This window comes from Stomoxys calcitrans, chromosome 1 (assembly GCF_963082655.1).
Source record: "Stomoxys calcitrans chromosome 1, idStoCalc2.1, whole genome shotgun sequence".
NCBI lineage: Eukaryota > Metazoa > Arthropoda > Insecta > Diptera > Muscidae > Stomoxys > Stomoxys calcitrans.
The window spans coordinates 205,133,035-205,151,477 of NC_081552.1; the positions used below are offsets into that span (position 1 = coordinate 205,133,035).

Sequence of the window (18,443 nt, forward strand, 5' to 3'; positions counted from 1 at the left end):
CCATCCTCTGCAGACCCATCCTTTGTAGACCCATCCTCTGCAGACCCATACTCTGCAGACGCATCCTCTGCAGACGCATCCTTTGCAGTTGCATCCTCTGCAGACCCATCAAGCCTGCCATAAGGGCATAGCCACCGCTGAAAATTTTTTCTGATGTTCTCGCCAGATATTGAACCCGAACGACGTTCAGCGTCTTAGGCGAACATACTAACTTCTGCGCCACGTTGGGATTGTAAATGGGTTCATATGGGTTCATGTTTTGACGTATATCTGCCATATATCAGTGCACAATATCGACAGAGGCCTTGGTGTGTTGGTGTCTAAGTCATAGTGCAAAGGATTGCCACTCTTACCCAACCTAACCATACCATCCATTAAAGTCACATCATATTTTTTTTGCTGGGTTACTCAGCCACCATAATTTCCTCCCCCAGCCATCCATATACCTTTGGCATGGCCCTTGACTTGAGCGTATAGCAGGTAGATAGCCACGTACTTGGGGAGTTGCACAAATGAGTGTTGTGCTGAAGCTCTCATTTAGCTATGATATTACACCATTTGCAATGAACTTGGGACCAGAAACACCATTGCAACTTCACTACAGTGAACAAACAATGTCAACGATGCTCTATGTTCCAGCTCCAAACACCACAGCAGGTTGGTTGGTAATAATAATAATAAGTCAGAGTCATGTCATCACATTTGAAGTTGAGAAAAATTCTAATGATGGAAAAGCAACAAAAACACATAGAAAAAAACGAAAAATAAAATAATGTTCTGAAAATTGTGGGTCTAGGGAATAGGTGTGCACTCAGTGCGTGCCTGAGATTGAGACTTTGTCACATAAAATCTAAAAGCCATCCATCATTTGGTTTTTAGATGAATTCGCGAGATTTGCATGTGTTATATTACTCCTAAGCTTGCCATCAATGTTGAAACATGTACCGGAAGAACTTCCTGCTAGCAGGAAGAAGAAGAAGAAGACGAAACTCTCAATGTCGCTAAAACTTGATGGCTAAGATTGTGCTGAGATTTTTCTTTTCTTTTTTGCATTGTAGCATTTTGTGCTGAAACCACTTTCCTACAATCCACTCGAAACAATGAAAGTATGTTTGAAGCACTTTAGTAAAATGCTTCTCAAGAGTGTGTACTTGTGTACATTTTCCCTGGTTGAAGGACCCTTGTTATGTTAGTAAAACCACTCCAAAATATGGCGCGTTTGCTGCATGAAGTATGTAAAAATCATGCGACCAACCAGGCAAATGCTAATTGCGGGGAAGGAATTGCTAAGAAATCTCACACACAAGCATGGAAGTCCATAACAAAGGATTCAAGAAGAAATCCTTTTCGATTCAACCCAGCAATCACCTTCGATGCACAGTCAAATTATGTATGGATACAGTATTGTCTTTGTTAGTTCTACTAAGATTGGTTTTCGATAGCAAACCGTTTTTTTTTATTGGGGAACATTTTTAATGATTGGCTAATTTAGAACTATATTTTTTCTACATTGTGTTGGCGCTGAAGAACTTAATAAACTGTGTGTGCATACCAGTATCTATCAGTATTTCAACAAGCTCAAACAAGGTATGATTGAAGTTTTGTCCATAGGTAGCACCAGGACCGAAGACGAGCCATATTGGGCGATGTTAATTTTTTGTTTATTTCTCTTTCGTGACGAGCTCAATGATCAGAGATGCCCGGATTCGAACCTGGGCACACGAAACAACAGCGAGAGCCATTGCCGTTGTCCTACCGTTCGAAGCCATCAATACAACTTCCAACAGATGCCCAAAATCATGTGTAATACGAACGAAGTGTAATTTGTCACAGAAAGAATGTCTGTCATTACACAAAAATACATGCATTGGGAAAAGTACAGCTAATAAGCAGGGTTGTCGAGCGTGGTTAATGTGGTAATTGTATCATAGATGCGTTTTCGCTATTAATACGATTCAAATACAACACATCAACGCACGGTCCTTGAAGCCATTACACCTAATATGGTTGCAAAGTCTTCTAACCAAAGACGATACGCGTCCCATAGTGGTTAGTGGTTGTGTTGCTATCGAACTTAGCAAGTAAGTGCGTGCTAAGTTCGGCCGGGACGAATCTTATATACCCTCCACCATGGATCACATTTGTCGAGTTCTTTGCGCGGTATCTCTTTTTAGGCAAACAAAGAATATTGAATAATAACTGTTATGCTATTGAAGCTATATCAAGTTGTAGTCCGATTCGGACCATAAATAACTGCTGAACATTGCAGAAGTTATTGTGAATATTTCAGTTCATTCGGATAAGAATTTCGCCTTGTAGGGTGAGTTCCTACAAGACGAAATTCTTATCTACAGCAAAATCGGTAGATCGGTTTATATGAGAGCTGTATCAAGCTATTGATCGATTCAGACCATATAACATACGTGTCATGTTGAAGGTGAAGAGAGAAGCCGTTGTTCAAAATTTCTGCCAACTCGTATGAGAATTGCGCCCGCTAAAGGCTCAAGAAGTCATGATCCCAGATCGGTTTATATGGCAGGTTATGTACTGTTTGCGACATACTTAACACAGTTATGGGAAGTCGTAACAAAACACCTCATGCGAAATTTCAGCCAAATCGGATAAGAATTGCACCCTCTAGAGGCTCAAGATGCCATGATACCAGCAACTGCGCCAAGTATGGTTCAAATCGTTCCATAACCTGATATAGCTGCCATATAAACCGATCTTGGGTCTTGACTTCTGGAGCCTCTAGAGGGCGCAATTCTTATTCGATTGGAATGAAATTTTGCATGACGTATTTTGCTATGACCTTCAATAACTGTGCCAAATAGGGTTCAAATCGGTTCATAACCTGATATAGCTGCCGTATAAACCGATCTTGGGTCTTGATTTCTTGAGCCTCTAGAGTGCGCAATTCTTATCCGATTGGAATGAAATTTTGCACAAAATATTGTAGTCTGTTATGATATCCAACAACTGTACCAAATATGGTGCAAATCCGTCCATAACCTGATATAGCTGTCATATAAACCAATCTAGGGACTTGACTTTTTGAGCCTCTAGAGGTCGCAATTCTTATCTGATTTGGCTGAAATCTTGCATGACGTATTTTGCTATGACTTTCAATAACTGTGCCAAATAGGGTTCAAATCGGTTCATAACCTGATATAGCTGCCATATAAATCGATCTGGGATCTTGACTTCTTGAGCCTCTAGAGGTCGCAATTATTATCCGATTTGCCTGAAATTTTGTACGAAGGATTCTCTCATTATTATGGTCTGAATCGGTCTATAACCCGATACATCTCCCATATAAATCGATCTCTCTATTTTACTTCTTGAGCCCCCAAAGGGCGTAATTCTTATTCGAATTGGCTGACATTTTACACAGGTCTCCAATATATAATTTAATTGTGGTCCGAACCGAACCATATCTTGGTATAGCCCTAATAGCAGAGTAAATCTTTTCTTTTATCCTTATTTTGCCTAAGAAGTGATGCCGGGAAAAGAACTCGACAAATGCGATCCTAGGTGGTGGGTAAATAAGATTCGGCCCGGCCGAACTTAGCACTCTTTTACTTGTTTTTTTTTTTACATTCATCATACAGTGAAGGAATTTTGGTCTTTTTTAGCGGTTCCTTTATGTTCCTTTTGTTCATCAACAATTTCAAATCCCTATCAAGCCGTGGACTCTGAATACTGGGTATCTGTCTTCTCTTCAGTGGTAGATACTTCTCATATCTCAACAGCTGATATCGCCCATTAAATATTGAATTTGTTCATCAATATTCCAGATGTAGAAAATGCTATCGCATTGGAGTGACATAACTTCACGGATCAGTGATGAGTAGTTAATATGCTTAAAGTAACGATAGGTAAACGATTTCGATTTTGGTATTGTCTGATAATCAAATGTTAAGAAACATATATCGTGATTGTCCATCGGCATCGATAACTGGTCATACAACACAACTTTCTCATTGTTGCTCACAAATTACCGGATCTATAAGCGAATTACAATAGCGGGAGTAGTGTGTTGGGGTGGTGTTATGAGTGTGAAACCCAGTGATTGTAGTGCGCAAGGTAATTGACTCACTTGAAAAACATTCTCATTAAAATCTCCCCAAACTATAACATCCTCATACAGTAGGTTGTGATTTCCTCTAATTTCTACAATAATATTTGGCAGAATAATAACTTCGCGCCTTAGCTTTGAAAATTAAATCACACATTATCCCCAAAACAGATTTTATCCATGAACAATTTAAGTTTTTAAGTTAATTATACTCCCCGCTATGGTCGTAGGTTACAAAACACCAACATACAATGTAACTTTAGAAACAATTTATTAAAGCTTTTAAAATAATTGATGTCCTCTTATTCTATGCCATCATATTTAACGACCCATTAAGCTTTCAATGTTGTGTTGCCACAAATCAGTTTTGCCATATTTGTTTGATTTAAAAATGTCTATGCCCTATTAAAGTTATTACCTATAATTAACGGCCACTAAATATTAAAAACTATTCAGCTTATCGGTGACAGTCGATCTAAATGACGTAATATCTCTTCTTTCAGGCCCCACATATGGGACATTCCGAAATAAATTGTAAGTATACCATTATTTTAATCGCTTTTACTTTACTTAAATTATCCATGACAGAAGGTTTGTCCCATTAGCCGAACTGAGCGCCTAATTTATGACACCAAGTTTCGAGATGTCTTCCAGCACTTGATCTAGCCATCGAGCTGTCGGTCCTCCCGGTTTGTGTATACCACCGTGTTTGCCTTCAAAAGACTTCTTTGCTGGAACTTCTGACATCCATTCGTTCTAGAGCTGGCAAACTATCGATTATCGCTACATACGATATTTTCGATAATTTTTATAATAAATATCGATAGTATCGATACTATCGTAAATTTTCCATCACTCATATGTCATACGAAAATGAGAAGTAGCAGGTAACATTTGTTGGAAATCATAACAAAACATTTCATGCAAAATTTCAGCTAAATCGAATAAAATTTGCGCCCTCTAGTGACTCAAGAAGTCAAGATTCAAGATCGGTGTATATGGCAGCTATAACAGATTATGGACCAATTTAAACCATACTTAGCGCAGGTGTTGGAAACCATAACGAAAGACGGTATGCACAATTTCAGCCAAATCGGATGGGAATTGCATCCTCTAGAGGCTCAGAAGTCAAGAACCCCGATCGGTTTATATGACAGCTATGTCAGATTATAAACCGATTTGAACCATACTTGGCACAGTTGTGGGAAATAATAACAAAACATTTCTGGAAAAATGTCAGCCAAATCGAATAGAAATTGCGCCCTCTAATGGCTCAGGAAATCAAGATCCAAGATCGGTTTATATGGCAGCTATATCAAAACATGGACCGATATGGTCAATTTACAATCCCAACCGACCTACACTGATGAGAAGTATTTGTGCAAAATTTCAAGCGGCTAGCTTTACTCTTTCGAAAGTTAGTGTGCTTTCGACAGACAAACAGACGAATGGACATGGCTAGATCGTGAGTAGTTTAAGGCTTCCCGACAACTGACCCAAATATTGTTCAGATCGTTCCATATTTAGATATAAATAGCTGCCATATAGACCGATCTCCCGTTAAAGGGTCTAAAGACCATAAAAGCTTTATTTATTACCCAATTTGGCTGAAATTTAAAACTGTGGGTTACGTTAAGCCTCCCGACATCTGACCTAAATATGGATTAGCTGGTTCGATATTTAGATATAGCTGCCATATAGACCGATCTCCCGATAAAGGGTCTGAAGGCTATAAAAGCTTTATTTATTACCCGATTTCGCTGAAATTTGAAACGGTGAGTAGTTTTAGACCTGCCAACATCTGATCTAAAAATGGTTCGGATTGGACTATATTTAGATATAGCTGCCATATAGACCGATCTCCCGATAATAGATCTGAAGGCCACAAAAGCTTTATTTATTACCCGATTTCGCTGAAATTTGAAACGGTGAGTAGTTTTAGACCTACCAACATCTGACATAAAAATGGTTCGGATTGGACTATATTAAGATATAGCTGCCATATAGACCGATCTCCCGATAAAGGGTCTGAAGGCCATAAAAGCTTTATTTTATATCCGAATTCGCTGAAATTTAAAACAGTGGGTTTTTTTAAGCCTCCCGACATCTGACGTAAATGTGGTTCAGATCTGACTATATTAGGATATAGCTGCCATATAGACCGATCTCCAGATAAAGGGTCTGAAGGCCATAAGAGCTTTATTTTTTATCCGATTTCGGTGAATTTTGGAATAGTGCGCAGTTCTGAGCCTCCCAACGTCCGACCCAAATATGTTACAGATCGGACTATATTTACATATAGCTGCCATATAGACCGATCTGCCGATAAAAGGTCTGAAGGCCATAAGAGCTTTATTTTATATCCGAATTCGCTGAAATTTAAAACAGTGGGTTTTTTTAAGCCTCCCGACATCTGACGTAAATGTGGTTCAGATCGGACTATATTAAGATATAGCTGCCATATAGACCGATCTCCCGATAAAGGGTCTGAAGGCCATAATAGCTTTATTTTTTATCCGAATTCACTGAAATTTGGAATAGTGCGCAGTTCTAAGCCTCCCAACGTCGGACCCAAATATGTTACAGATCGGACTATATTTAGATATAGCTGCCATATAGACCGATCAGCCGATTAGATGTCTGATGCCAATAAAAGATTTATTTATTACCCGATTTCGCTGAAATTTGAAACAGTGTGTAGGTTAAGACGTCCCAATATTCGACCCAAATATGTTACAGATCGGACTATATTTAGATATAGCTGCCATATAGACCGATCAGCCGATAAGTGAACTGAAGCCCATAAAAGCTTTATTTATTACCCGATTTCGCTGAAATTTGAAACAGTGAGTAGGTTAAGACCTCCCAACATTCGACCTAAATGTGGTTTTAATCGGACTATATTTAAATATAGCTGCCATATAGACCGATCAGCCGATAAGTGAACTGAAGCCCATAAAAGCTTTATTTAATATCTGATTTCGCTGGAATTCGAAACAGTGAGTATTTCTAAGTCTCACGATATCAGACCTTAATATGGTTCAGATCAGTTTATAATTGGATATATCTGCCAAAGAGACCAATATTTTGTTTGGGTGCATGAGTTATTCAATTTTCACTGGATTGTGACGAAAGGGGGTTTACATGCTAAACACCCGAGGTGGTAATTATCCAAAGTTCAGTCCGGCCGAACTTAATGCCTTTTTACTTGTTTCTGTTCTTTTGTTTCTCAGCGTAATTGCAATTTCAAGAGGTGCGGGTTATTGGCTCGATGGCTGGATGGTTCGATGTTTCGAGCCGCTTGCTCCACAATATGATGCTCGCCTCCAGCCGCCCCTAAACTGGGAACAGACGCCGATGTTGGACATTGGTAAGTTAAAGGCGCCAATAACTCGCCCGTCATCTCAAGTACCATTGGCACTCAGTATTCAAGTAAGAGCCAGTGCCACCTGACTTCTCACTATATTGTGATACCCAATTTACTTCCGCTTTTTTACGGCGTGCTCTGTTAAAAACTCTGCGGACCTTTTTCCGAATATTGCGAATCTTAAGGTTTTTCTTGGACTGATTTCGTTTCCCGAAAGTATCTTCAAAAGAGCCCACCAGTGTTGTCGTTATCTAGTTGACATTATCGTCAATGTCTTCCATGCTTGGACAATTTAAATTACCTTGCCGAAATTTTCTTCTGATCAGTCTTCCGAATTTTGGCCTGTTGATTTTCAACTTATTCCGAAAGCTTATCTGATTCGGCGCTGGCCATGCTTTTCTAAACCTAATGTAGCGATGGTCAGGAAATTAGTGTCTCATGGAGACCCTCCAATACTGAACCTCATTGATTGTCACATCTAAAATCTCCTCCCTAATCCCTAATAAAAAAGGTAGCGGTGTTACACATATGAAGTGTTATAATGTCGTTAGTATTCAAGAGTTCTGCCAGGCCTTGGCCCCACGAAATGGGGGGGTAGTACTAACATTAACCTGCGTTATTTGCTATTTTTATAACAAATAACGCCGAGGCCGAGGACCTGGCCGAATACCAGTGTTAGCATAGAATAATTGGTAGTTGATATGGTTCAGTCCAGAAAATTGTCCATGACTCCTGAATTAAGGCAATATGAAATTTGCCCTTGCTGATTTTCTCCATCGGAGCGTGAGTAGCTGTCTCGTTGAGGAAGAGGTTTATCTGGATTACCTCAATCATTGGTCCTCCAGTAAATGGGCTTTTTGGAGTGGGTGATGGTCTCATCGTCTGCTCCCTGTTCTTTGGGCTGCATTAATTCTCCCGTCCCTGCAAAGCCTTATGTTCCAATATTAGGATCTTTGCCTATCCTAGTCTTCCGAATCTTGAGAAAGTTGGTAATGGTTCCACCGTCGGGTCCCTGTTCGTTAGGCTGTATTGAGTCACCCGCCCCTGCACTGCCTGATGTTCCAATACTAGGATCTTTGCCTATCTTAGTCTTCCTACTCTTAAGTAAATGGACTTCTTGGGAGTAGGTGATGATACCATCATCGGCTCGCTGTTCTTTAGGCTGCATTGAGACTCCTGGCGCTGCGCTGCCTAATGTTTCAATATAAGGATCTTTACCTATGCTAGTGTTCAGAATCTTGAAGTCGGTGATGGGTCTGTCGTCGGGGCCCTGTTCGTTAAGCTGTGTTGCGTCTCTCGCCCCTGTACTACCTTATGTTTTAGTATTAGGATCTTGCTTATCCTAGTCTTACCAATATTGAGTGAGACGGTGATTGTCTCCTCGTCGGCCCCCTGTTCGTTAGGTGGTATTGAGTGTCCTGCCACTACACCGCCTGATGTCTCAATATGAGGATATTTGCCTATTCTAGTCTTTCCAATATTGAATAAGACTGCCTTGCTGCCGTAGTGCGGCATGCCTTAAGTCATAGCCAAACTCGTCACGGGGCCTTAATCAATGCCAACCACAAGGAGGCCACCGTAGCGCAGAGGTTAGCATGTCCGCCTATGACGCTGAATGCCTGGGTTCAAATCCTTGCGAGACCATTAGGAATAAATTTCAGCAATGATTTTCCCCTCCTAATGCGGGCAACATTTGTGAGGTACTATGCCATGTAAAACTTCTCTCCAAAGAGGTGTCGCACTGCGGCATGCCGTTCGGACTCTTGATGTGAATTGGCCTGCACTCATTGATATGTGAGAAGTTTGCCCCTGTTCCTTAGTGGAATGTTCATGGGCAAAATTTGCTATTTGTAACCACAAGGAGAGTTCCTTCCTCCTTCTCCTGCCTATGAAAGGCCTCTCACTTCTCTACGACCAAATCTTGCTGTTGCTTGCCGTTGCAAATTTACTGCCCCATCCCTTGATGAAAACCTTCGCCTTTCTCACTAGGTCGAGCTTTGCGCCCTCCCAGGGAGCGTGAAGACCCCCCACCATCAAAGCATGGTACCAATACATGACGCTGACGCTAAGCGCAGCTTTAAAATGTCCCCTCTATACTCGCATCATTTGTATGGATGGACCCTCTACAGGGTTCCACACTTTAACCTGATCCTCCACTTGGGACCGATGATCTGGTGGAATCCTACCGGATACACTGCCGCTATATTGATGACTGCATGAGGCAGCTCATCTCTGTTGTGTTTCCTTGCCACTCCGGCTTAAGGGGGCGGCCCCTTGCCTTTCTCATCGATCATCGATCGTCTTTCTCTTAAGTGATGGCTGTGGCCTCCATGAAGACTCAGTTGCGGACACTGTCTGGAGTCTCCAATGCGCGATGGCTAGCTTGTTTTTCCCAGATTATTTGAAAGCGGGGAGCTCTTTTTCTTCTTCAGCATTTTAGCAGTGTTATGCTCTTCGGGAGATGTGATTCTTTTTCCAGCATCCGTAAAAGTGCTTGGAATGTCAGTTCTATCTCTTCCAGCACCCTGCTCCGATTGCGTTGCCGGTACATACTCCTGCCTCCTTCGTTGTGTCTCGGATCGCTTTCTCGGTCTGCTTGTGAGTTTAGTAAAGCCATTGCTCACTTCTGCCGTCATTCCGCTGCCTCATCTCTCGATTCGGCTGCGATGATGGTTTCATTGACACCGTCGCTGTCTGAAACACCACCTCTACTTAAAAACTGTGCATGCCTCTGGTTTATCAGTCTTTTCTTTATTAATTAGTCTGACGAATAGTTGTGCGCTTGAAGTATTAGACTCAGGTGTCAAGGCACCCACACCTATAGGAGGGGAGGACTACACGTTACGGTCTAACGCCACCACCGCAGCTGTTTATTTCTAACCTACTCCCAAAAGGCTTTACATTTTTTTCATAATAGGTAGTACCTATTCTGAGATACGGATTTTTTATATCTTTAAGGAGCGAAATAAAAACACGTGCGCTCCATTCAACGGCTACTTACTTACTAGCTTGTCTCACGTCATTGCTCAGCAATCACTGTTACGTTACGATTCGCATCACCTTTGAAGAAGTACGGTCCAATGATGCCACCAACCCATAAACCGCACCAAACTGTGATTTCTTGGGGATGCATTGGTAGCTCTTGCAATACTTCTGGCTGATCTTCACTTCGACAATTCTGCTTATTTACGTTTACGTTACGATACGATTAAACTAACCATAAAATGGGGGAAGCACACTATGAATTTTCTTAACGGAGTACGCAGTTTGACAATAAAAGAAAATATTTTGCAAGCGTTATTCGTGTGTAGGACGATTCATGGTTAAATCATAGACCAAACTGAAGATGTTTGACATTGAAACAAAACACAAAACGTGCGTGAGCTGTTTAGAATAGGGTTGGCAAAAAGATAATAGTTAAAAAATCTTGTAACACCCCTTGACGTCAGTCCATCCGAGTTTGGTCCAAATGGCACCATATGTGGATATAATATCATCAATCGTGCATCTTTTACCAGGTTTCGCTGGAATGTTGTGAATACATACATATACGAGGTGGTGGGTATCCAAGGTTGAACCCGACCAAAGTTAAAGCCTTTTTACTTGGTCACCTAATAACATGTCTTGGCTCAGTGCATCAAAGGAATTTCAATGTCAATAATTAGCATAGCAATTAATAATTTTTTATTCTCTTCCTGATGAAAAGGAGAACAAAGCTCTATACGGCAGTGATTGGTGACAATTGTTACGCTCAAAGTTGGAAAATGCATACAGATTTGAAATAAAAGGGACATCAGCAGAATAGATTATGGTCATTCGGTAGGAAACAACTTAGCCATCACAACACAAGGATGAGTCTTTTCAATATCATATTGGCACTTACATTCCTATTGTGTGTTACAACAGAGAGAGCAACTCTTAGTAAAATTGCAGCTAATAGCAACACAGTTGAAATTATCAAGGATTTAAACGTAAATCTCAATGTGGATTGGAATTTGGTGGTAATGGACAATGACATCGATAACCGCGCGCCTATTCTCAAGCAACCACATAAAACAATCATGGTTGTAACAAAATTAAGTGAAATAAAACTGGATTTGAGGGATCCCTATGTAAAGACAAAATTTCTCTACGCCAATTTTTCCCATAATGTCTTGGTCATTGTGTACGTGGATGAGATTGAGGGAAGTTGGGAAACTGCCAGCAAGGACAAATACCAGGACATTTCCAATGAGCTTGAAGCTAATCTTCTAAGGAACTTCAGTCGCTTGGCCACTATTGTCAAATCGCATTTGAGAAAATTGCATTTCGTGCATATCTTGTGGATTGTTGAAAGGGCCACTCTAGGAAATTTGAATGAATTCTCACATATCTGTTGGAGTTATGGCTTCACCAAAACACTGTTCTACAGCCGCAAGGCTTTGTATGTCTACAATAGATTGCCCAGCATGAAAGTGTTGCAACTGCCAACGCTTGACCACTACTATGAAAGGGAGGAAATACGAAATTTCCATCAATATCCTTTGACTTTCCCCATAACTGCAAGTCCTCCGAGATGTTACCGTTTTAGAGATAAACATGGCCGCCAGACCATCTATGCGGGATACATGTATGAGGTGCTCATGACTTTTATAAAACAATTCAATTTTACATTTCGCGAGTATCCTCACAACTACCATAGCGACAGTAAGGAGCATTTGATGGAGGCGCTCATTGCCGGCGATATGGATGCTGCAGCATTTCTCACATTCCCCAATCGTTCGTTTGACACCAGCGATGTGCTGTGGAATGGCTACGTTTATATGGCAGTGCCACATGCCAAACCCATTCCCCGTTATCAATATTTCAAGTTACCCCTCCAAACAACCACATGGGCTCTATACGGCTTTACGATAATTGCAGAATCTTTGGCTGTGGCTGGATTTGTTTTTCTCAACTACTGTATGTGGGACTTCTCCAAATGCTTCATCTACATCTGCAGCTTGTCACTGTATCAATTTCAAATGCCAGTTCCTCTGCACTCTACACGTTTTCAATTGTTCTACATGCTGCTCATTGTGTACCACTTCGTTCTAGTCAACTGCTATCTGTGCACCTTTTCCAGCATGTTGGTCAGCAATGTGTATGAGCGTCAAATCGACACCATCGAGGACTTGGCCTCCACCGATTTGCGTTTTCCCATAATCTATGAGGATATGTATTGGTACACACACTCGTACTGGCAGTCGCCAATCATAGTTCCTCTGCTGGTGCTGGAGGATGGTTTAGTGATCGATGAGCTAAGACGAAATCTAAGCACGAATATCATACAGGGGGCCTTTGAAGATAAGCTAACGTTTTTCATGTTTCAGCAGAGATATCTGAAAAGACCTCGCATACATCGCATGCACGCTGCTATTTACAGCGCACCCATATATATCACGTTGCGTCATAATTTGCCATATTTCGAGCTTTTCAATCGTTATTTGGGTAACCTTTGGGCCTCGGGCATAATGTGGAAGACTTTTATTGGCACAGAGTGGCATGGCATTTTGAGTGGTGAAATTCGTTACTTAAGTGATGATGAGTCGAGGGAAGAACACTTGACGTTGGAGTATTTCTCTTCGCAATTGTTTCTGTTCAGCTGTGGCTTATGTGCATCGATAATTGTATTTGTACTAGAAATTATCTACAATAAATATGCACAGGTTTAAGCAAACAAATAAAACGTTTGGGATATCTGTAGCACAACAATAACTGTTTAACATATCCCTCCAGGGTTGCACGTTAGTCGTGAATTGGGCACTGTTTGATCTAAAAGTCACTTCGTTGATGGTAAAATCTACAGCGTTTTCGGCAAGTGGCAAGGAGTGGATCTTTTACTCGTAAATTCAGAAATTTTTTTAAGCCAAACATGTTTCGTTTACAGCGAAAAATTGATGCGTTTATTTATTAATCTCTTCTGTCTTTTGGGCAAAGAGTGTGAGAGTGTGATCGTAGAAAGACCTATGCTGAAAAGATTTTTATACCCACCATAGAAGAAAGGGGGTATATTAAGTTTGTCATTCCGTTTGTAACACATCCAAATATCCTTCTTGATTGTCGTAAAAATCTAAGGCAATGTAGCCACGTCCGTCCGTCCATCCGTCTTTGTGTTGAAATCACACTACAGTCTTTAAAACTAAGCTGAAACTTTGCGCAGACTCTTTTTTTCGTCCATAGGCAGGTTAAGTTCGAAGATGGGCTGTATCGGACTATATCTCGTATGTAGCCCCCCCATATAGACCGATCTGCCGAAGGTCTTCTATTATATAAAAAGGCGGCCAGGCTGAACTTTGGATACCCACCACCACCACCTAGGGTATATATATGTAAAACACCTTTCAGCATAATCAGGTGAAAAATACATCATTTATGCCCCCATAGCAGCTTTACTGAAATATGGTCCGATTTGGACCAAATTCGGCACGTATATTGAGTGGTCTAATAAATACAAGTCACTGTTCAATTTTGTAAAACAAAATATTGGTCTTTGTGGTAGCCATATCCAAATATAGACCGATCTGAACCATATACGTCGCGGATGTTGAACAGCCTAACATTAGTCACTGTGTCAAATTTCAAACGGATAACAAATGCGCCTTTTATGGGGCCAATGCTTTAAATTGAGTGATCGTTCTATATGGCAGCTATATACAAATCTGAGCCAAACTGGGCCAAATTGAAAAGGATGTCGAAGGGCATGAACAGAACTCACTGTACCAAATTTCGGAAAAATCGGACAATAAATGTGCCTTTTAGGGCCCAAGATCTTTAACCGAGAGATCGGTCTATATGCGAGCTATATTCAAATCTATACCGATCTGGGCCAACCTGAAGAAGGATGTCGAAGAGCTTAACACAACTTTCCATCCCAAATTTCAGCGAAATCGGACAATAAATGCGCCTTTTATGGACCCAAAACCTTAAATCGAGATATCGGTCAATATGGCACCCACATCGAAATCTCTACCGATCTGGTCCAAATTAAAGAGGGAAGTCGAAGGGCCTAACACAACTCACTGGCCCAAATTTCAGCGACAGCGGACAATAAATGCGCTATTTCTGGGCCCAAGACCTTTAACCGCGAGATCGGTCTATATGGGAGCTATATCCAAATCTGGACCGAACTGGGCCAACCTGAAGAAGGATGTCGAAGGGCTTAACACAACTCACTATCCCAAATTTCGGCGATATCGGACAATAAATGCGCCTTTTATGGACCCAAAACCTTAAATCGAGATATCGGTCAATATGGCACCCACATCGAAATCTCTACCGATCTGGTCCAAATTAAAGAGGGAAGTCGAAGGGCCTAACACAACTCACTGGCCCAAATTTCAGCGACAGCGGACAATAAATGCGCTATTTCTGGGCCCAAGACCTTTAACCGAGAGATCGGTCTATATGGGAGCTATATCCAAATCTGGACCGATCTGGGCCAACCTGAAGAAGGATGTCGAAGGGCTTAACACAACTCACTATCCCAAATTTCGGCGTGCTCGGACAATAAATTCTCCTTTTATGGGCCCAAAACTTTAAACCGAGAGATCGGCCTATATGACAGCTATATCCACATCTGGTCCAAATTTAAGAAACATGTCAAAGGGCCTAACGCAATTCACTATCCCAAATTTCGGCGAAATCGAACAATAAATGCGCCTTTTATGGGCGAGATCGGTCTATATGGCACCTATATCGAAATCTGGACCGATCTACGCCAAATTGAAGAAGGATGTTGTAGGGCTCAACACAACTCACTGTCCCTAATTTCGGCGAAATCGAACAATAAATGCGCCTTTTATTGGCCCAAAATCTTAAATCGAGAGATCGGTCTATATGGCACCCACATCGAAATCTCTACCGATCTACGCCAAATTGAAGAAGGATATTGAAGGGCTCAACACAACTCACTGTCCCAAATTTCGGCGAAATCGGACAATAAATGCGACTTTTATGGGCCCAAAACTTAAACCGAGAGATCGGTCTATATGGCTCCCATTTAGACCGATCTGTGCCAAATTGAGGAATTATGTCGAAGGGCTTAACACAACTCACTATCCCAAATTTCGGCGATATCGGACAATAAATTCTCCTTTTATGGGCCCAAAACTTTAAACCGAAAGATCGGCCTATATGACAGCTATATCCACATCTGGACCGATCTGGTCCAAATTTAAGAAAAATGTCAAAGGGCCTAACGCAATTCACTATCCCAAATTTCGGCGAAATCGAACAATAAATGCGCCTTTTATGGGCCCAAAATCTTAAATCGAGAGATCGGTCTATATGGCACCTATATCGAAATCTGGACCGATCTACGCCAAATTGAAGAAGGATGTTGAAGGGCTCAACACAACTCACTGTCCCAAATTTCGGCGAAATCGGACAATAAGTGCGCCTTTTGTGGCCCCAAATCCTTAAATCGAGAAATCGGTCTATATGGTACCTACATCGAAATCTGGACCGATCTGGTCCAAATTAAAGAGGGAAGTCGAAGGGCCTTACACAACCCACTGTCCCAAATTTCAGCGACAGCGGACAATAAATGCGCTGAATCCAAAAAGGGCGCATTTATTGTACGATTTCGCCGACATTTGGTACAGTGAGTTGTGTTTGGCTCTTCGACGACTTTCTGCAATTTGGCTCAGATCGGTCTAGATTTGGATATAGACCGATCTCTCGATTTACGGTCTTAAGCCCATAGAAGGCGCATTTATTGTCCGAAGTGTCCAAAATTTGGGACAGTGAGTTGTGTCAGACCTTTCAACATTCTTCTTCAATTTGGCTCAGATCGGTCCAGATTTCGGTATAGCTGCCACATAGACCAATCTCTCGATTTAAGGTTTTGGACCCATAAATGGCGTATATATTATCCGATGTCGCCGAAATTTGGAACAGTGAGTTGTGTTTGGCTCTTCGACTTTCTTCTTTAATTTGACCCCGATTGGTGCAGATTTGGATATAGCTGTCATATAGACCGATCCGCCGATTAAGGGTCTAAGGCCCATAAAAGCCGATTCAGGGTCTAAGGCCCAGATTTATTGTCCGATTTGACTGAAATTTGGGACTGTGAGTTGTGGTAAGCCACTCGACATGTTTCTTCAATTTGACCTAGATCGGGTCCAGATTTGGATATAGCTTCCATATAGACCGATCTTACGATTTAAGGTCTTGGGCCCTATAATGCGCATTTATTGTCTGATTTTGCTGAAATTTGGGACAGTGAGTTGTGTTTGGCTCTTCGACTTTCTTCTTTAATTTGACCCCGATTGGTGCAGATTTGGATATAGCTGTCATATAGACCGATCCGCCGATTAAGGGCCTAAGGCCCATAAAAGCTGATTTAGGGTCTAAGGCCCACATTTATTGTCCGATTTGACTGAAATTTGGGACTGTGAGTTGTGGTAGGCCACTCGACATGTTTCTTCAATTTGACCTAGATCGGGTCCAGATTTGGATATGGCTTCCATATAGATCGATCTTACGATTTAAGGTCTTGGGCCCCTAAAAGGCGCATTTATTGTCTGATTTTGCTGAAATTTGAATAAGAAAGTTGTGTTAGGACCTTCGACATCGTTTTTCATTTTGGGCCAGATCGGTTCAAATTTGGATATAGCTGCCATATAGACCGATCTCTCGATTTAAGGTCTTGGGCCCATAAATGGCGCATTTATTATCCGATTGTGCTCAAAATTTGGTACAATGAGTTGTGTTAGACCAGTCGACTTTCTTCTTCAAATCGGCCCAGATCGGTTTAAATTTGGGTATAGCTGCCATATAGACCGATCTCTCGATTTAAGGTCTTAGGCCCATAGAAGGCACATTTATTATCCGATTGTGCTGAAATTTGGAACAATGAGTTGTGTTAAGCCAGTCGACTTTCTTCTTCAATTTGACCCCGATCGGTCCAGATTTGGGTATAGCTGCCATATAGACCGATCTCTCGATTTAAGGTTTTGAATTCAAAAAGGGCGCATTTATTGTACGATTTCGCCGAAATTTGGGACAGTGAGTTGTGTTTGGCTCTTCGATGACTTTCTGCAATTTGGCTCAGATCGGTTTAGATTTGGATATAGCTGCCATATAGACCGATCGCACGATTTAAGGTCTTGCGCCCATAAAAGGGGCATTTATTGTCTGATGTCGCCAAAAATTGTGATAGTGAGTTGTGTTAGGCCCCTAGACATCCTTTTTTAATTTGGCACAGATCGGTCCAGATTTGGATATAGCTACCATATAGACCGATCTCTCTATTTAAGTTTTTGGGCCCATAAAAGGCACATTTATAATCCGATTTCGGTGAAATTTGACACAGTGTCTTATGTTAGCCTTTTCGACATCCATGTCGTATATGGTTCAGATCGTTCTATATTTGGATATGGCTGCCAAAAAGACGAAAGTTTTATTCTTCAAAATTGATCAATGGCTTGTACTTATAACACCGCTCAATGTCCGTGTCGAATATAGTCCACATCGGACCATATTTCGATGTAGCTGTTAGGGGGACATAAGTTTTGCATTTTTCACCTGAATATGACGAAAAGTGGTTTACATCAAATTATAAAAATTTATTATAAAAATGAGAAAGGCGTATTTATTATCCTATATCGCTGAAATTTGTCATAATGACCCCTCGATCGATCGATCTTTATTTGGATATAACTGTCATAAGGGCTAATCGAACCATATTGGGGTATAGCTGCTATGGTTGCATAAATGATGCATTTTTCATCGGATTATGAGGAAAGCTGGTTAACATATATACCGGAGGTGGTGGGATATATCCAAAGTTCGGCCCGATCGAGCTTACCACGCTTTTATTGGATTGCCCAAAAAGTAATTGCGGAATGAACTTTAATCAAATATACTTTTTTTACACCTTTTTTGTAAAGCACGCTAAAAGTAACAGCTGATAGGTGACAGAAGAAAGAATGCAATTACAGAGTCACAAGCCGTTGAAAAAATTTGTCAACGCCG

The 18,443-nt window shown here is 41.2% G+C and overlaps 1 protein-coding gene across 1 annotated transcript; it reads left to right on the forward strand.

Annotated features, from left to right (window-relative positions):
• Nucleotides 1–512: 512 nt before the first annotated feature.
• On the forward strand, nt 513–13,138 carry LOC106090042 (uncharacterized). Its single transcript, XM_013256089.2, has 3 exons — nt 513–661; nt 7,312–7,448; nt 11,352–13,138. Exons 1-3 carry the CDS (start codon nt 513–515, stop codon nt 13,136–13,138), a joined length of 2,073 nt encoding a protein of 690 aa, XP_013111543.2.
• Nucleotides 13,139–18,443: the final 5,305 nt, after the last annotated feature.